This window comes from Pleurodeles waltl, chromosome 6 (assembly GCF_031143425.1).
Source record: "Pleurodeles waltl isolate 20211129_DDA chromosome 6, aPleWal1.hap1.20221129, whole genome shotgun sequence".
NCBI classification, from domain to species: domain Eukaryota; kingdom Metazoa; phylum Chordata; class Amphibia; order Caudata; family Salamandridae; genus Pleurodeles; species Pleurodeles waltl.
The window spans coordinates 1,583,353,352-1,583,374,853 of record NC_090445.1 but is presented as its reverse complement, the minus strand read 5'-3'; the positions used below and the strand labels follow the sequence as shown (position 1 = coordinate 1,583,374,853).

Here is a 21,502-nt window from a genome sequence, read left to right as displayed (position 1 = left end):
TTTGGTGTTTGTGTGAGTGCTTGTGGGCTGAAATGTGGTGCCTGTGTTTGACTGTGCCACTCTTGTGTGTTGTCTTGTGTGCATGCTCCTCTGGGGTTGGGGCTGAGGAGACTGGGACTGGGAAGTGCTAGTTAGAGGGGGGATGATAGTGAGAGGGACAATGGCTGCCATCAGAGAGGAGGCCAGAGCCTGAATCGGTCTCTGTTGGGTTGCCAATCCACTGTGGATGCCCTCCAGGAATGCCTGGATGGCATTCACAATGGTTGACTGCCCTACAAAGATGGATCTCAGGAGGTCAATAGCCTCCTCACTCAGGGCAGCAGGACCCACTGGGGCAGGGCCTGAGGTGCCTGGGGCGAAGGAGAAGCCCACCCTCCTGGGTGAGCAGGCACGGGCAACTCATTGAGAGGCTACTAGGAGGGCGGTGTTGGTACAGGGTGGCAGCTGTACCTGCAGCTGGGGTGGTCACAGAGGTGTCCTCCACCACCAGGGAGCTTCCATTGGAGGAGGTATCTCAGTCAGTGCTGTCACCTTCTGTCTCTGCCGTGGTGCTCCCCTCACCCTCCGTTCCACTGGTTCCCTCAGCGTCAGTGGACTCAGCCTTCTGGGACCTCTGTCGCCAGTGCCCCTGCTCCTGCACCAGATGATGCTAATGCACACATGGGCAGGATGACAGACGATAAAAAGGGGGTGGGGGGGAGAGAAAGGGAACACTGGGTCAATTACTGCACCAACACCACAGTTGGCATACACAGCACTGTCACACACAGGGATCAGGATTGAGCACAATGCATTGCACTGCCATTGATTTGGGTAGATGCCACAGCAAGATTAGGGCCAAACACTGCCAACTGCACACCCCATGAGACCCACTAAGCCTTGTCTGACATGGAATGCCACCTAGCTAGGTAACCTTGTTTTCCCTTTCGACCATTAACCTGGAGCTGGATCACGCTGCAATGTCTGGCCTGGCATTAAGGGGCACCCACTAACTAACACCCACCACCCGGGTCCCATGCCACCTACAAATTGTTGTCATAACGGCCACTGTATTCACCCCTTGTGGCTGCTGTGATGCCCTCAAGCACCCATCCAGCTCTGGGGTAGGCCAGAGCCAGTATGTGGGCCATCAGGGGGGTCAGGTTCCAACGGGCACCCCTTCCTCGTTGGGAGGCCATCCCCAGCTGAGCCTCCGCGGTCTTCCATGCCCAGCGTCTCAGGTCCTCCCACAGTTTCCGACAGTGGGTTCTCCGCCTGCCATAGAGCCCCAGGGTCCGCACGTCCTTGATGATGGCACGCCATAATCCCTTCTTTTGATGGCTGCTGACATGCAGAGGCGATACAGATGGGAGGACACCATTACACATACAATCCAGCATGTCACACATATGGCCCACCAATCCTGGTTCCTTCACAATTGGCACACACATCGCCCGGCACGCACCATGTATACCACCACATGACATCCCCCCTGATGACACGATGCTTGCACACACATCTCCATACATCCTTCCCACATGCATCGTGCCCAAGATGTACTACCCTGTTGGTCTGGAGGCCCATACAGAAGTCTATACTGGGGTAGGACCCCATCCACCAACCGCTCCAACTCCTGGCGGTCACGTCCGCGGCGGTGTACACCATCACTGCTGGCGCAGATCCCCATTGGCCACTGTATTCCACAGAGCCCCATGTCATTCAACGAGGAACTGCACGGCAGTGCAAGACTGCCTTCCGCCGCGACGCCCAACGTCGGCAGAGTTACCTCACTTCCATCTGTCCCTACATACAGGACTGGCGGGCGCCATTTCATGGTGATGGACAACAATCAGATTAACCTTTACTGCGTTACTGCCTAGATTTGCACATACCTTGCCATTCCCACTGTCCCATCACCTAAATGCAACATGTACACTGAGGTTGTGGTTCCATTGTTCAAATTATGACAGCCTACTCACTCTTGTGTCCCTTAGATACCTGCTGCTGCGGATGAATGGGAGGAGAAGACAAACCCCTGTGTACAGACCTCTTGTGGACTTGGCTACACTGGAGGACAGGCACATTATACTGACTTATAGACTGGACAGGGCCATAATCACAGAGCTGTGTGCCCAATTGGACTGACCTGATATCAGCTATCCGTCATCCCACTGGGATACCCCCCCCTGGTGCAAGTGCTATCAGTGCTCCATTTCCTGGCAACTGGTTCTTTCAAAGTGACAGTGGGCTTGGCAGCTGGAATGTCGCAGCCAATGTTTTCTATTGTTCTGGCAAGGGTCTTGTCTGCCCTGGTGAAACACATGTACAGCTACATTGCTTTCCCACAGGTGGAAGATTTGGCCACTGTGAAGGCAGGATTCTATGCAATGGGCCATATCCCCAATATTATTGGGGCGACTGACAGAACACATATTGCGTTAGTCTCCCCGCCAGAATGAACAGGTGTTCAGCAATCGTAAGAGTTTCCACTCACTGAATCCGCAAATGGTGTACCTGGCGAACCAGTACATCTCCCACGTCACTGCCAAGTATCCTGGGTCAGTGCATGATGCCTTTGTGCTGAGGAATAGCAGCATCCCAAATGTGATAGCCCAATAACAGAGGCACAGGGTGTGGCTAATAGGTGAGCCAGAGCCTCCAGCCATTGTATGTCAGTGTATGACTTCAGGTGTTCTCCCCATAGGATTGTGTATGGCTAAATGTTGTCCCTCAAGACTTGCAGGTGACTCTGGCTACCCAAACCTATCGTGACTGCTGACCCCTGTGAGAAATGCCAGGACAGGGGCTGAGGACCATTATAATAAGGCACATGGGCGAACCAGAAGAATAATCGAGCGAACCTTCGGCCTCCTGAGGGCCAGGTTCAGGTGCCTCCATCTGACAGGTGGATCCCTGTGCTAGTCACCCAGAAAGGTCTGCCAGATAGTAGTGGCATGCTGCATGTTGCACAACCTGGCCCTCAGGCGACATGTGCCTTTTCTGCAGGAGGAGGGGAGTGGAGATGACCCTGTGGTAGCAGTAAACCCTGAGGACAGTGAGGATGAGGAGGCAGAGGATGAGGACAACAGAACATCAGTTATACGACAATACTTCCAATGACACATAGGTGAGGCAGTGGAACTGACCATTACTCTGACTACTGATTTATCTGTGTGGCTGTAGCATCATGGCATTCACTTCCTTTGCATCTCAACTTACTGTCACCTATGGCTTCTCATTTTCCAGATGTTGGTGATATGACAACGATGTCCTGATGTGATCACTACAGACAGTTACAAGTAGTTATTTGTATGCTATCACAGTGTTCAGATCATTTGCACTCGATGTGACTGTTCCCACAAATGCACATTTTCGAAACATAAAACAGTGTTATTCAAATTGTGTTCAAGGGTGTTTATTGTAGTGCTATAAAATTGAGGGTAAAGTACAATGGAATGGGGTGATGGTAGAGGAAATCCATGGCATTGTTCCAGTCTGTTTGTAGCACAGGTCCAGTGTCCAAGGGGACATAGGAAGGGGAGCAAAGGCAGTTCAAAGTGGACATGGTGACAGGGTGGGACACAAGGGGGACAATCAGGAGAGTCTCATTTCCTGGTGGTGGTCTTGGTCTTGGCAAGTGTCTCTGGCTTCTGTCTGGTTCGCAGGGTGGTTCTCCTTCTGCAGGGGGGAGAGGTGCTGGTGGCGTGGCCTGTGGGTCCTGTGGCGGGACCTCCTGTCCACTAGCTGCAGCGGATGTGGTGGGCTGGTCAATAGACTGGCTAGTGGTAGGGGCCTGCTGCTGTGCAGTCCATTCCCTCATGATGTTGGCCATGTCTGCCAGCACCCCTGCTATGGGGATGATGGTGGTGTTGAGGTCCTGCAAGTCCTCCCGGATCTCTTGCTGGTGTTCCTCCTGCAGTCGCTTGTTCTCCTGCATGTTGTTCAGGATCTGGCCCACTGTGTCCTGGGATTGTTGGTAGGCCCCCAGGACATTAGTGAGTGCCTCCTGGAGAGTCGGTTCTTTGGGCCTGTCCTCCCCCTGGCGCACAGGGGTCCTCCCAGTGTCCCTGTTGCCCTGTGCCCACTGCCACGGACCCAAGGTCCCTGATTGTCTTGGGTATGAGGTGTGGACTGGGGTACCTGTACAGGTGAGCACACTGCTGATTGACATGTCCTGGGGACAAAGGTGTGGGGACGCTGGGTGGGTGCTGTGGTGTTGGTAACGGATGAGGGAAGCTCTGTGGTGGACTGTGTGTGGGCTGGGGTGACCGACTGACCAGTGGTCCCTGATGGGCCAGGTTGATCGATCCTGATCCTGAAGTCCAGAGATACTGTCATCACTGGGGGCATCTTCTGTTGGGGGAATGGATAGTTGTGGCACCTCCTCTCCTTCTGAGATCGGCTGGGGCACCTCTGGGGATGTAAGTGATGTATTATGCTTCATGCCTGTGACATATTGTACATCCTTATCTTCCCCTCTATTGTTGCTGTTGCCCTACAACCTTTGTTTGTGTATGGGGGTTTATTGTGTGCTTGTCAGTTCTCCATGCTGTGCATGCTTTTGTGATGGGTGTCCATGCAGGGCTGGGAGGGCTGTCCATGCATTGGTATGGCATGTAGGGTTTGGCATTGGGGTTAGTCATTTGTGTAAGTGCAGTGTGTGGGATGGAGTGGAGTGATGGAAGTGAGGGTGACGGTGTGAGATGGCATGCAGGTATGGGGGGTGATAAGTGGCAAATGTTGACTTACCAGTGTCCAGTCCTCCGGCTACTCCAGTGAGTCCCTCAGGATGCAGTAATGCCAAGACTTGCTCCTCCCATGCTGTGAGCTGTGGGTGAGGAGGTGGGGATTTACCGCCACTCCTCTGGATGGCGAGCTGAAGCCTTGCTGCCACGGAATGTACCTTCCCCCATAGGTCGTTTCACCTCTTCCTAATGTCGTCCCTTATTCTTAGATGCAGCGCCACAGCGTTCACCCTGTCCACGATTCTCCGCCGTAGCTCTAGCTTCCTTGTAATGGATGTCTGCTGTGCCTGTGCTCCAAACAGCTGGGACTCTACCTTGACTACTTCCTACACCATGACCCGAAACTCCTCATCTGTGAAACGGGGGTGCCTTTGTGGGGCCATGGGTGTTGTGTTGTGTGGTGTGTGTAAGTCTGTGGGTGTTGGGTTGTGTGATTCGGTGTGCGTAGTGGAGTGCATGAGGGATGTATGGGTGTGTGTGTAGTTGTTGCAGGGGTCTTGATGTCTGTCTGGTGGCAATGATTTGTATTCATAAAGGGTTGTGGGTAATGTGGTTGTGTTTTTATAGTGGTGTGAGTGGGTGTGTGTGGTGTGCGTATAGGTGTCAGGTGTGTGTTTTTTTAATTGGCCAATGTTGTGTAGTTTGGTATTTGGGTGTCCATTCTGAGCGCGGCGGTGTGTACCGCCAATGGTTTACTGCCGTTGAATGTCCGTCATGGTGATTCGTGGGTAATGATGTGGTTGGCGTAGCGGTATGGGTGTTGAACCAACAGTTTACCACTGATCTTTGGGCTGGCGAATTTGTGTATGTGGATGTATTCTGTCGTTTTGGTGTGTGTTTGTGTCATAATATGCCGAACGGATATGCGCCACCACGGTGGTATTTTGGCAGCCGTCAGCATGGCAGTAAGCGTTTTTTACTGCCAATGTCAAAATGACCACCAATATTTTTCAAACTAATCAACATTTTTAAGGCCTTCAAAACATAGAGGAGAGAAATTGTATGTGTCAGTGTGGGCATGTAAAAATACCAGTTGAAATCCGACAGACACTTCACATTACCCAACTAAAAACACTTGTATCCAACTACCTGCTACAGAATACATTTTTAGGGGGGAGTAACACCCCAAACACCACCCTCCCCTCCCCTGGAGCTATGTCCCTAAGCAGAATACAAACAGCGAAAGAGGAACACAGGTTCTAAAATGGCAAGAAATCTGATGGTTGGAGAGCAGATATATAATCTCACAGCTCATCGAACAACTACAAACTGAGGCTGACCCAAGTAGTCAGTGCCGAGTGGATGATCAAATTTACTAGCAAGTGCAAAGACAGTCTGACGGAAACCACTATTCTCTGTGGGCACTCATGTACCCAACACCTGAAAAGACACACACTCACATGCTACTATGGTAAATTTGGGGCCTGCCCCTTAATCTAACTAGTCATCAACTAGTCATCCACTAGTCATTCCCTGGTCCAGTAAGTGGGAGTAGTATTTACCCTTTACTGTGGGTGGGAGTACACTTTGTGTGCATTCATTGCATGTCCCTGGTATCAAAATAAGCAAACATTGTGAGATTATTTCCAACAGATTTACCATTTATCAGATTAACTGGTGGAATAAAGCAGGATAGCCTAGAGAAAGACATTTAGGCTCAGTGCTAGTCCTGAAGCAGGAGAATTCTGCACTGGGATTAACCTGCTAATAGCATGCCAAACGTTAAGTTTTTTCATAAAGTCAGCACCAAAGTTATTAGCATATGAATATATTTTGCCTCCGTTTTGAATCACCCTACTCCAATGGGTCAGCACCAAACATGCCATATCCTCTGAAGACTAAACATGCTAATTACCTGCCAGATTACATACAGATTCATCAAATGATGCTACAGTTATTTGACAATGAACACCTTTTAGACCAACTCCTTTTAACAGTGGCTCACTTTCTAATCTGCACAAATTTTAAAATACCAATATTAAAATAAACATCCTAAGTATATGGGAAATTTTGTGCAAATTCAACACATGCACTACAGTTACTGGCAAATAAAAAATTGCCTTTTCATGTCAAGATTCTTGTAACACTTCCACGTTCAGTTCCTTGAGTAAGATTATAGTGTTATGACACACTTACGGGAGTGCCATTTCATTCTGTAGAGGAGAGCAAAGATTCCTATAGGAGTTAAAATGAGAAATGCTGCTTTTTTTGACCGCCTCTTTATTTCCTTCTCTTGTGGCTTGAAAAATCAGCTGAAAACTGAGTATGAGGAATCCAAACTGTGAGAAAGTAGCCTCTTTCTAGCCTTGTTACCCCCACTTTTGGCCTGTTTGTGAGTGTATGTCAGGGTGTTTTCACTGTCTCACTGGGATCCTGCTAGCCAGGGCCCAGTGCTCATAGTGAAAACCCTATGTTTTCAGTATGTTTGTTATGTGTCACTGGGACCCTGCTAGTCAGGACCCCAGTGCTCATAAGTTTGTGGCCTATATGTATGTGTTCCCTGTGTGGTGCCTAACTGTCTCACTGAGGCCCTGCTAATCAGAACCTCAGTGGTTATGCTCTCTCATTTCTTTCCAAATTGTCACTAACAGGCTAGTGACCAATTTTACCAATTTACATTGGCTTACTGGAACACCCTTATAATTCCCTAGTATATGGCACTGAGGTACCCAGGGTATTGGGGTTCCAGGAGATCCCTATGGGCTGCAGCATTTCTTTTGCCACCCATAGGGAGCTCTGACAATTCTTACACAGGCCTGCCACTGCAGCCTGAGTGAAATAACGTCCACGTTATTTCACAGCCATTTTACACTGCACTTAAGTAACTTATAAGTCACCTATATGTCTAACCTTTACCTGGTAAAGGTTAGGTGCAAAGTTACTTAGTGTGAGGGCACCCTGGCACTAGCCAAGGTGCCCCCACATTGTTCAGGGCCAATTCCCCGGACTTTGTGAGTGCGGGGACACCATTACACGCGTGCACTACATATAGGTCACTACCTATATGTAGCTTCACAATGGTAACTCCGAATATGGCCATGTAACATGTCTATGATCATGGAATTGCCCCCTCTATGCCATACTGGCATAGTTGGCACAATCCCATGATCCCAGTGGTCTGTAGCACAGACCCTGGTACGGCCAAACTGCCCTTCCTGGGGTTTCACTGCAGCTGCTGCTGCTGCCAACCCCTCAGACAGGCATCTGCCCTCCTGGGGTCCAGCCAGGCCTGGCCCAGGATGGCAGAACAAAGAACTTCCTCTGAGAGAGGGTGTGACACCCTCTCCCTTTGGAAAATGGTGTGAAGGCAGGGGAGGAGTAGCCTCCCCCAGCCTCTGAAAATGCTTTGTTGGGCACAGATGTGCCCAATTCTGCATAAGCCAGTCTACACCGGTTCAGGGGACCCCTTAGCCCTGCTCTGGCGCGAAACTGGACAAAGGAAAGGGGAGTGACCACTCCCCTGACCTGCACCTCCCCTGGGAGGTGTCCAGAGCTCCTCCAGTGTGCTCCAGACCTCTGCCATCTTGGAAACAGAGGTGCTGCTGGCACACTGGACTGCTCTGAGTGGCCAGTGCCACCAGGTGACGTCAGAGACTCCTTCTGATAGGCTCCTTCAGGTGTTAGTAGCCTATCCTCTCTCCTAGGTAGCCAAACCCTCTTTTCTGGCTATTTAGGGTCTCTGTCTCTGGGGAAACTCTAGATAACGAATGCAAGAGCTCATCCGAGTTCCTCTGCATCTCTCTCTTCACCTTCTGCCAAGGAATCGACTGCTGACCGCGCTGGAAGCCTGCAAACCTGCAACATAGTAGCAAAGACGACTACTGCAACTCTGTAACGCTGATCCTGCCGCCTTCTCGACTGTTTTCCTGCTTGTGCATGCTGTGGGGGTAGTCTGCCTCCTCTCTGCACCAGAAGCTCCGAAGAAATCTCCCGTGGGTCGACGGAATCTTCCCCCTGCAACCGCAGGCACCAAAAAGCTGCATTACCGGTCCCTTGGGTCTCCTCTCAGCACGACGAGCGAGGTCCCTCGAATCCAGCGACTCTGTCCAAGTGACCCCCACAGTCCAGTGACTCTTCAGTCCAAGTTTGGTGGAGGTAAGTCCTTGCTTCACCTCGCTGGGCTGCATTGCTGGGAACCGCGACTTTTGCAGCTACTCCGGCCCCTGTGCACTTCCGGCGGAAATCCTTTGTGCACAGCCAAGCCTGGGTCCACGGCACTCTAACCTGCATTGCACGACTTTCTAAGTTGGTCTCCGGCGACGTGGGACTCCTTTGTGCAACTTCGGCGAGCACCGTTTCACGCATCCTCGTAGTGCCTGTTTCTGGCACTTCTCCGGGTGCTACCTGCTTCAGAGAGGGCTCCTTGTCTTGCTCGACGTCCCCTCTCTCTGCTGGTCCAATTTGCGACCTCCTGGTCCCTCCTGGGCCTCAGCAACGTCCAAAAACGCTAACCGCACGATTTGCAGCTAGCAAGGCTTGTTGGCGTTCTTTCGGCGGGAAAACACTTCTGCACGACTCTCCACGGCGAGTGGGATCCGTCCACCAAAGGGGAAGTCTCTAGCCCTTTTCGTTCCTGCAGAAACCTCAGCTTCTTCTGTCTAGTAGAAGCTTCTTTGCATCCACAGCTGGCATTTCCTGGGCATATGCCCATCTCCGACTCGCTTGTGACTTTTGGACTTGGTCCCTTGTTCCACAGGTACCCTAGATTGGAAATCCACAGTTGTTGCATTGTTGGTTTGTGTCTTTCCTGCATTATTCCTCTAACACGACTTCTTTGTCCTTAGGGGAACTTTAGTGCACTTTGCACTCACTTTTCAGGGTCTTGGGGAGGGTTATTTTTCTAACTCTCACTATTTTCTAATAGTCCCAGCGACCCTCTACAAGGTCACATAGGTTTGGGGTCCATTCGTGGTTCGCATTCCACTTTTGGAGTATATGGTTTGTGTTGCCCCTATCCCTATGTTTCCCCATTGCATCCTATTGTAACTATACATTGTTTGCACTGTTTTCTAAGACTATACTGCATATTTTTGCTATTGTGTACATATATCTTGTGTATATTTCCTATCCTCTCACTGAGGGTACACTCTAAGATACTTTGGCATATTGTCATAAAAATAAAGTACCTTTATTTTTAGTATAACTGTGTATTGAGTTTTCTTATGATATTGTGCATATGACACTAAGTGGTACTGTAGTAGCTTCACACGTCTCCTAGTTCAGCCTAAGCTGCTCTGCTAAGCTACCATTATCTATCAGCCTAAGCTGCTAGACACCCTATACACTAATAAGGGATAACTGGGCCTGGTGCAAGGTGCAAGTACCCCTTGGTACTCACTACAAGCCAGTCCAGCCTCCTACACAAACCAGACAACGTTTTTAGAAAGTTTGGTGCATATTCATCAAACGATGTCACAGCTATTAGCAAAATAATATACAGCTTTTCAATGGAACTCTGGCCTAACTATAACAACACTGCCTACTGCCAGTGTGTCATATATGTATATATATTCAAAGTGACTTTATAGATAGGGTTTGGAATGACACATGCGCCAGTTTTAAAACCCCAAAAAACAACCATTTAAATACACCAGTTACAGCTTAGCCAAAAAGCTATAACTTCCAGATTCCATCATGCACTGGCCTTTGGCCAGGGCTGCACGCAGCTCTGTGCAAACATCCAACCCACAATATCGTCCCTTTTTCAAATTTAATTTGATTATCAGAACTGATGTAATATGTGAGCTTATAAGCAATGCATGATGGGTAGCAGTTGTAGTATTTTTTTACTAAGGTATAACTGGTGTGTGCCAGTGTTTTTTTTTTTTTTTTAATGTTAGCCCATGTATCAGTCCAACACCTATGTATAGTGTCACATTAACAGTGGTTTTTTCACTGAATTTCTGTTTTTTTAAATATAAGTTAAAGTCTTATAACCTAACCTAACTGTAACATGATTTTATCCTTTGTTTTTTTCAGCAAATGTCAGTGTTTTTTATTCATATTCTAATTTGGTACAACAACCAACCTTTTATGTACAACCAACCGTTGCTGCGCATGGCCCTTGGCCTGTGGTCCAGTTCTGCACTCAACACCCCTCGTGTGGCCAAAACCAACAGTACACGGCTTTGGGTGCCCATAGGCTGCCGACTTAAAAACAGACTGTGGACAATAGGTACCATCTTAATGCCTAAAGTGATGGCCAAACCTGCTCTACAGGATCTCTGGTGCCCATAGTCTGTAGACTTAAAAAGTAGACTGTGACTGTGAACTGCTGGTGTCATTTTAGATGTATAATAGTTCACCTATTGCCAACATATTTAGTTCCAAAATAAAAATCTTCAGAGAGTTGCTCTAAAGTGAACACAACTTTTTTTTAGAAGAGCCGAGTCCATGGGCTATTGCGCAAGACCGAGGATCAGGCGCGCCTGACAAAAAGGGCCAAATGTTTTGCACGGTCCATGGATTATTTAACAATCTGTATAGCATTCAGAGTTACAGACTGGCTGCCAGCTCATTTGACCTTCCTCCAGATGAAAAAGTACAATTCACTTAGTAATAATAATAGGAAGCACTATTTTGTGAGAAGAGTTGAGAAGGTGTCACTGGACCACACTGCTCCATGTTGGATAAAAATTGTACAGTCATGGGAGCCAAATGTTCCTAACCATTAAGTGCAGCTGCACAGGAGGAGGAGGAAAGATGTATAGTGCCTTGGTAAACAGCAGAGGAAGAGAAAGGACGAGAGGACTTTGATGTCTGGAATTTGTTAACCCATCTGCCTGGTAAGAGAAGTATTAAAGCATGCACATGTACAGCAAAATACGTGACCAAAAGTTCAACCGGGGGACATCGGCTACTACTCCTTTGGACTGTCAACAAGAAGGAGAAACCTCAAATCCAAGCAAAAGAAGGAGAATGCAAAGTGGCCAAGGGATCAAGTGGGACCCATTGCTGAGTGTTTAGTGGGATCCTGCTGAAATAACACAAGAAGAATGCGTACCTTACAGCGTTTGTGCTGTATTGTATAGGATGCAAGGAACATGATGAAGTGGCGAGCAAATTGCCAAACAGGCAACATGAACATATAGGAACATTTATTGACGTTTCAATAGGTACACAACAAACGTTTGAAAGTGACTGTTTGTCAAAGAACACAGAAAACAGAAACAGAAAACAACAACACATCTAAAAACCTCCACAAAAATATGGGTCCATTTTAAACCACCATAATATGCAGGCTGGTTGTGGGGCATTGCCTTTGGGCCAACTCCCACTGAAAAAATAAAATGATGGATGGAGTGATGAAACACCCCCAGTGTGATGCGACTGTTAACAATGAATTTTACTAATGGATATTCATGTATTCTAAGTGTTGAATTTACATAGAAAATGATTTAACATAGAGAAAAATAATGCATGCATTTGAAGTTCCACCCATCTGAGTGGCCGTCAATGTTCACGAAGTGTACTTATTAATAGCTTATTAATGTGAAATGTTGAGCTTATGTTTTATCAATGTAGTAACATGTCATATTAAGGGTTATGCATTACGTGTTAGCTTTAGTAACTGTAGGCTTTAACTTAGCGAGGCCTTGGGCCTAGTGCACGGCCTCATGTCAAGCTGCATTTCTTAGGCGACTAATAAAATGGCTGCTTAGAGAATTAAATTGTGATTTTCAACTGTGCTGACCAAGTGCTCGTAGCTGAAGTTCGTTCTCATGAGAACCGCTTGTTATAAGATGATGTACTAGCTAAAGATACAATGTATAGTGTAGTATGTGTAAAGGTGAATTTCCCAGGAGAAGACAATGGTTGCACTGACTAGAGTATAAGCTGCAACAATATTGATACCTGACAAGCACAATGATGACAACAGGAGAAGAGGAGCCAGTCATCGACATGTGAGCCATGTACTCGTAGAACTTGTAGATTTGGGGTTTTGGTTTTCATTGGACTAACTGCAGACATGTGATTATTTGACTAATAAGGACGTGGGAAGTAAGTTTTGGGAAATCTAACTTAGCCAGACTGCACCGAGAGAAGATTCGCCATTATTTTTTTGACCGCCCAGAGAAGTGATGAATTTTATTGCTTAAAGAGACTTTGCTTTTCCTGAACTTTAATGCTGAATCCTGATGCCTTGCTGACATAACTGACAAGGACTGTCACAGCTTTCTGAACCATATTGAGGACAGGTATAAGACGATGCTACTGATTGTTGTATCTATTTATTTTTGTTTCTAGGTACCAACGCTAATTTTGATAGAGCCATAGTTAGATGTTTTTCCAAATTTGTGTTGTCTAAATTGTTTTGCATGAAGTCCAAACATGCTATTCTAAACAGAAGGTTAGTAAGGGTATACACTGATAGTGCTTGCTACATGTAATAACAGTTGAAGTATTTTCTTTGCTGAATCTAAATGTATGTTATTTTGTTTGCGCAGTTATTTTTGCTATTAATTCGTACTGTAACCTTAGAATGTGTAGTGGCTCATGCTTTGATTAGATTGCGATTCTTTCGGCGCTTTGGTCAGTCAGTATTGTTTCTGTATGTTTATCACTTGATATTAAGAGTAAGTTACGTGACGTTAACATTGTTAATATAGGGAAACAAACATTCTAACTTTTACATAAAGGTGTGGTTATTCATGGCTGCAAGGTCATAGTGTGTGTAAGTTACTGACTCCTATTAATTATTGATGTAATTGATTGTTATGGTTATTGATTTGTATTGGTATGGGTTCATGATGGGAAATACTCCAAGCGCATTCAAAAGGTCTATCGGCCTATTCACGTCTCCCTTTTAAGTTTACTTAATAAGGTCTGACGCGCTAACACAGCGCGCAAAATAACAATGGATTAAACCCAGATCTGTGACTGGGGGTGAGTGTTTGAAACGTTTTAACACTCCGTCCATCATTTTATTTTGGTTTTGCCAACTCCCTCTGAGATTAAGGCTGTGCTCATTGTAGGTTGATCACACACTGCAGATTGGGCGCCAGGCCGAAGGCCCCGCACAGTGAGTATTGAAAAATAAAACCTAGAAAATCAATGTAAAAACAGAATTCTGGCCCCAACGCAAAAAACACTGAAATTTGCAAGTTGCGGTATGCAATACATGTCATAGATCATGCCTTATGCCATGCACAAAATCCCAATTTGCCACTGGCAATGGGAAAATGGCAGCCTAGCAAGAATAAAACAAAGTGGACAATTTGAATTAGAACGTGAGTTATGTGCCATTCATAGAATAACTTGTGCATTTGAGTGCGTTTTCACATGAGTGAGAACTGTAACTCAGTTTGTGTGTTTTTTAACTGAACTGTATATTGTACTACATGCTTTTCTCAGTTCAGTTGTCTCTTTTTGTCTAGTTGTGCTTTTATGACAACTGTTTCATCCGTTTCGTCTGATGTCGCCTTCCCATCTATTGTTATAATTAGTCATTGATTGTTGCAATATCAGCCTCTAGCTCACTGGTCTAAGTTATTTGTTTTACTGTGGAAAAAAATGCAAGAAGGGCCTATTCTCATAATCTGGTACCATTAAATTATAAATTATTCGTAAAGGTATTGAGAGGCCAAGTCGTTTTCTTTTAGATATGAAGTACTGATCAAGGATTGAAAATGATAACCTTTGTCTAATTTCCTATTTCACTGTGTAATTCAGTTTTCTCATGGATTGTTGAGACATTAGTTTTTAAGTCCATTTACTGACATGTTGCACTTTCCATTGCTGGACTAACAACAATAATGAAGGAGAAAATGGAGACTTCTTAATAGCATGATGAATGGATAAGAACCGGAATATAGTAAATAGGCCTGAAAAGGCAATATGGACTGCTCAGGACTAGAAATGCCACTGGCAAAGTTTTGAAAGAAGCACGTGTATTAGCAGCACTAAGGCCCTCATCACAAGTTTGGAAGAGTGTATCCCAAGCGTATACTACTCTTCCATACTACAAGTAGTCTGGCACTCCCAGACCCACAATTATTGAGTTCAAAAGCACTAGATATGGTCATTCTGTGTGCAGTTTTGCAACCACTGATGGAAAGTGATCAGGGGCTAATGAGGCCCAGCCCAGCTGGTTCACGACCACTCCGACACCACAGGAGAGCAACACTCCTTCTGATCAGGACTCTAGAGTCCCCACACCCCTTCTACACCCTGCCCTTCACCACTCCAACATCAAAGGAGAGAAACACTCCATCCGTAGACTCCCCACACCCCTTCTACACCCTGCGCCACACCACTGCAGGCATTTGTGCTTGCTCTATATCAGCAGAATAGTCCCAATAATCATGCAAAAGATGCACATTTTCACATGGTATTACTTAGGTGCCTGTAGTTTCTCCATACTCCAGGCACTAGAACTCTTTATGGATGGTTTTAGGTGCAGACATACAGCAAGAATAGGAAATTCCGGGACCCACTTTCCCTGCACCTAAATCCTGTTGACTTGTAATAAGTGTCTAGGTGGAGTTTTCAGGACTGGTATTTTGGAAGTGTTGTGCATGTATGGTTGCAAAAGCTACTAAACTGTAGATTGCAATTATGGGTCAGAGAGAATCCACCCTAAAAGTTGAAACCTCTTGGAGACCAAGAATTAATTGAAAACATAAACTTTTCAAAAACTGGTAGAGGATGTTATCTAGGCTAAATTAAAACCATGGAACCTGAAGGCCAGGGCCTAGTTCCCGCTTCGATGCATGACAAAAATGTGTAATTCTGGATAATTCGCTTTATCACACTTTGAATTTAATTATACATTTGTATAATGTTAACACAAAGAAAAGAGTGTGCAGGCTAGTAGTTTCCCTAGTTCATGTTTCTTCCTCATCACATCCTAATTTTTGTCCTTCAAGTGGACCCCACATATACCTTATTGTTCCATTTTCAGCGCTTAAAATTTGGGATGCTACTGTACAATAAAAAATAGTCTTTGTAAAGTACTTTGCAGCAAGGTCCTCTCGAAACCAAATCTAAAGATATTTATTAAAGGAAAAGAAAGGAAAAGAAGTAACTTTGTAAACTTATTAAACAGTGTGGCCTTCATTATACAAATGTGCCTGATATAATAGCTGTATTTGTTTCCAACATTTTCTAGTTGAAAAGCTGTGTCTAGATCGATTACTACAGCATGGTACAATAATTGAAGGATCATATACTTCATCTTCATTCTTACCAAATTTCTTGATATGGCAGCTTTCTGGAGACACTGTCCTGTTTCTATGTCCCACTTGCAAATGGTGTTATCACGGGAACCAGTGAACAACTGGGAAGAATCTGTAAAGTGGACATAACACACTGTGATAAGAATGTGTACTGAAATAATGATATGTCAATAACCAAATATGATCATGGTATCTCTCTCCTGTGCAAAGCTTGGTGAGTAATGTAAAGTACTTCTGCATACATTTTATAATCTGCTCTTAAGGTAATATAGGGTAATCTGACACATGCATGGTGGTGGACAGAAACCATGCATGGTCAGCTGGGCAAAATTCAAGTGCAGTTTCTCCATTTGGCTCACAATACAGCTATCAAAGTTTTGTTAGATATTTCTTTACCTAAAGAAATATATCTTACAGAATGAGTTATTCCTTTTTTGCAACTTCATTTGGAGTACTCAAACCCTTGACAGGTGGGCAGTCCCTTGATAATTTGAGCCCCACTGAGGCATGGGACTTAAATAATGACTTGAACAATAGAAACCTTTTTAGTTTATTTATGTATATGTAAATGTAATACCCACCTCTGAAGGGCAAACTGATCAGGCAGGTCACAAGTAAATCTGGGAGGAAGACATGCTAAAGAGAGTCAGGAAGCATGCTGGAGTTCTCATACAAGTACGTAAAGTAGCTAAACAGTCACTTTAATGAAATGGCTCTGCAGATCTCTGTCAAGTGTTGCTTCCCAAATGATGGGTAAGCACAGGGATGACCCTGAAAATACTAAACTATTGCATTTTTCAAGGCATAGTCTAGTTCACACTTTGAATTAATTGGGGACTACCTTTTTGGACACAGGTTGTGGCTTGATATGCTTTCAGGAGTTGACTTGAAATCCTGAAATACTTAGTTCAGTTTAGATAGATGTGTAAAGGACTCTAAAATGCACTGAAGAGAGGATGTGCTTTGGGAGCAAATTGCAGACCACTTTAGATACAAAGTAAGAAGGCATCTTTATACTGTGGCCCCAAATTCAAGTAGTTTAGAATAGGAGACCGAAGGGGTCATTTATTTGTTGGGGAAAATATCTCCTACTCTGAGTTTCTCCAGTGGAAATCGGGACTTTAAAGCAGAAAATATGTCAAGGGAAGAAATAGGAGTTTGACAATTATTGTACAACTTAAATTCATATTAATGTGCACAAAGAGATTAGCACATAGATTGGAATGTAATCTTCACACTAGGAATCAGGTCTATACTGTCTATTAAAACACATTCCATAGCTCATTCGCCAACAATGCTTGAATTTTATTTTGTGTCCTAATCTAGTAGCAGTGATAAAATGTATTTTAGTTCAAATTTATCATCATCTTAACAGGCATTCCCACTGATTTTGTAATATACATTCACTTCCCCAAAAGAAGGCAGATTCGTAACAGGAGAGGTCAGGCCTGTTCTTCAGGACTTGCTAATCAAAAGGACAGAGAAACAGTTGTTGTAAGAAGTATTGCAGGTGAAATGCCAAAACCCTTTCTTGATTCTGGCTTCCACGGACAGCATGGCCGAACACTGATGTTTACTCTTGGAGGATGGTTTATCATTATAATGTCTAGTTCAGGCAGCATATTTATTATTCACAATGAACAGATTGTTCTAGCAGTATTATTCCGTTTTACAAAAACAGGAAAATGTCTCATTAGTTTTACAGAAAACGTGGAATAACTTTAAGAAGTTTTACAGCTCCTGGGGGTATTCCAGCAAATATGTCTTTATCACTTTCTAAATTCAGTAGTGAGGAGGTGCGGAAGACAATCCACAAGCAAAATATGGGTTGCAGTTACACACATAAATGTATCTAAGAGCAAAGCCCGCAGTCCCAAATGTACTGGTTCATATGTATCTTACTATTCAGCAGTCCTGGATATTTGATAACGCCAAGGGAGAGACTGAGGTCTCTGTGGAGTTGGATCCACAGGGTCGAAAGATGCAATGGGAAACACAGTCAGTGCTGCGCAGTGGTTTGACCAGGCCAGAGGATGTTGGGTTGACCTTGGCTTCTACTAGCTGATGGCACCAGCAAAATGCTGAATGCAATAGCTGGATAGTCACGCTGGCCTAGACTATGGTGGTGGGTGGGTAGGGGAGACAGCAGTAGTCATGTTGGGGATACTGGCTCTCAGCTACAGCTTGGGTTGGTTGCTGAGGGGTCACAGTGATGACAGTCCAACATATGGATGTCACTCGCAGGTTTGCATATGGCCTCACATCTGTAGGAGCACATGAACTCACTGCCGTGATGGGCCACTACTTGTCACAGCTGTGGTGTTCAGGAGGCTACTTCATGAGGTACCTTTCGTTGGGTCACACGTCGGTCTCACTTGTCAGGTCCAGGGCTCACAATGGTAACAGGCTATCTTATGGAGTGCTTATCACAGGGTTACATGTTGGCTTTATCCCTGCAGCTATTCTTTCAGCAAGTTCCTTAGGTGATCAGCTTGGGTTGCACGGGCCATAGAATGTCATCTTTAGTCTACATTGGATCTAGCAGTGCTTAGCACCTCATAACCGTACGGGAACATGGCATCTTAGGCTCTGGCAGTGAAAGGCTGGTTCTGAGCAAGCAAGGCAGACTTACCTCCTCTCAAGTGCTCATCATCACATATCTTCTCTCCAAGCTTTGGGATTTAGTTGTATACCCATAAAGGAAGACTTCCATGGATTCCGTTTAAGTCTTTTTTATAGATAGTTGTGGAGTGCTTTAGCATGTCAAATAGAGAACAATGGATAAACAAGAGATGGGTCTATTTGTATGTAGTCAGCATTTCTTGCAAGGTGCATTTTTTCAGGTAACCACATCTCAATGACAAACATCTGATGGGTAAATTTCACATTGCCTCTAGTGTATTGCAGGTAGTTAGTCTTGCTCAGAGCAAAAAGGAAAGGGTGGCCGTCCAGTCCCTTGTGAGATGTGTGTGCCAATGGGCTATGCCAAGTCTTTAAGAGTTGCTTTTCCCAGGTCACGTCTTGACATCTGGAACTGGTTCATAGTTTCAGCCAGAGCACAACCGATTCTTTCTGGGAATAAATACGGGAAGCCAGAACAGTACATTTGGCTCTACTGTGAATTTCAAAAGGGGAGGAATTAACTGGAACAGCACAGGCTAACATGCGGGAAAGGGGAGACAACTCTCTACAATTACCACTAACCTTAGAAAGCACCAGACACACAGGGGCAAACCAACGTGGGCATCTCACCTCACATGAATCTGTGCACTCATCTGCAAGCACAGTACATGCTCAAGAGAAATGAGGAGATTGCATTTATGACCCACTTCATCAAGGTGAGCCAATAGGCTTCAGATAATACATTGCTTAGATTCACTACTAGAATCAATTGCCACTGACTATTTTACTCTCATAACCATAGTATGGGGACAGTTGTTAGCCATGCTAAAGGGAATCCCTTGTACAGTGGATCCGAAGTACCTAACTGAGTCCAGTTAGTGAGCAACTTGTCACAATCAGTTGGATCTCTGATCTCTGTTCAGGAGATTCAAGTGCAGGTCTTCAGTGCCAGAACACATAGAGAGTTCAACAGCACATTAAAATAAGGAGCAGGTTGTCACATGGATACTGCATCTCGGATTTTCAACCTTATAAGTGGAATCGGAGGCCCGGAACAGTAAGAAATCACAGTTGAGTAAGAAGATAACCTTTTTTCTTGTAGGAGTCTATACCAACCGCATTGAGCAGCCAGCTGGTCCAACCTCAAATTTCCCAACTATAATCCAACCACTACGTTCCATGTTCAAAAACACACTTACAACACTTTACTCATGTACAGATCTAGGTAAAACACTTATCTTCAATTAACATCAGCTGCAATATTTACTATACAGCTCAAGGGCTGTTAAACCATTTAAGGTTTTTTGAGAACTTGTGCCTCAGATATTAATATGTACACCTTTTCGTAAAACTTCACTCTCACAATTAATAGATTTGGGAGCTGTGGAACATTATCAGTAGACCACAGGGGATCAGAACACTCTGAATGAAATCCAGCTCTACCAGGCTATCATTTACAACACTTGTGTCATGACCCATACTCTGTATATATTGTTTACCTTATTCCCATGATTTGATTAGCTTGATCACAATGTTGGCTCGTGCCACCTCTTCAAGTCCGCTCTCTTTAGCCACACCAACATTTACTTGTAGAATTCTAATACCTATCATCGTCAAATATTACTGCAAACTTGGGGGGCTGGTGTGACCTGGGAACATGGCTGACAGCATGCTCTGAGCGCTGCGGTCCTCCATAAAAATCCTACATAATGCAGACCCCTGAAGGTTAGAGGACCCTCTCTCCGGGACTGGGGGAAGAGGGAAGGGGGTTTGAGTAAACCCTTAATCCCCCACTTATTAAAATACAGCATGGCCCATTTAAACATTTGAGAGTATATGTATGACTGCAGAGCCAGCACTGTGTCAGGAACTCAATTTCTCTGCATGGGCTTTTTGACTTTGGGGCAAGTTCTTCTTCTTAGAATAATCATTCTACCCAATTTTCTACATACAATGTAAAATTACCCACTGTAAATTTCCAGGCAATTCTTTACAGAGACTAGGTCCATTATGAAAACATTTATATGGTGCATAAAGTCCCCTGCGTAGCGTGGGATAAATGTGTACAATCGCCATTTGATGTCAGACTTGGGCTGAAATTAAGCTATGTTCACTGGGCTTTCTTTCTCCCTGTTGGTAATTATCAGGGCCACTGGAATTATGCAATTGTTCATCAGCGGTGCAGTGATATTCACATAATTAGAGATTTGTCACATTTGCCACATAATCTATCATCTGCTGCATAATCTGCAGTTTTTAACAAAAGAAAATTGTTCCTAGCGCAAATGGTTCAAAGGTTACTAAAAATGCAGCAACACATGTAGTCACATGGTAGAAGGCCCTTTGTAAAGCTGAACTGGTCACTTTTCTGTTGCTTATTGTAATATTTGGGTGTTGAGTTGGTACCAATGCGGTGCAGCCAATGCCCAGACAGTGTTAACCAAGTTTAAAATTATAAATTCATGAAGTAATACTATAGCAAACTGTGACGCATAATCTGGCTTTTCTTGCCACATAATTTACTCAACCCTGCTACATAATTTGGGCCTTTTCTGCCACATAATTCAGGTGGCCATGGTAATGATTGGGTATTTATTGCTAGAGATGATCTTGCAATACAATCAGAACAAGACTCTATCAAGAGGAATAGAACATTAAGCTTCTTAAACAAATATAGGTAATGATTTGCAAAAGGTGGGCCTTCAATTAGAGTGCCATGGTGGATGAAAAGCGGTGGACGGAAACGTGGCTTGAGCAATTGCCAGCGACTGAGATGAATTCAAGAATTCCATCCATCTATTTGTTATTGTGGCATCTGATGCCCTAAGTGCAACGAGTATCCCCAGGCATGAGTCCTAAACTCACTGTGCCATAGGACTTAAAATACACCCTATTGATGAGCCCCAAGTAAGGCAAAACCAGTCTCAGGTTGCTTGTCGTCCCACTTCTGGAGGGTTCTTCGTCTGGAAGTTCAAGACA

The 21,502-nt window shown here is 45.0% G+C and overlaps 1 protein-coding gene across 1 annotated transcript in view; it reads right to left on the bottom strand.

Moving 5' to 3' along the window:
• The window catches only part of WDR31 (WD repeat domain 31), a 163,060-nt gene that overhangs the window by 69,044 nt on the left and 72,514 nt on the right, over nt 1-21,502 (bottom strand). Inside the window, exon 6 of the mRNA XM_069241358.1 lies at nt 15,913-16,013. Within this exon, the coding sequence (XP_069097459.1) occupies nt 15,913-16,013 (101 nt within the window). The remainder of the gene's footprint in view (nt 1-15,912; nt 16,014-21,502) is intronic.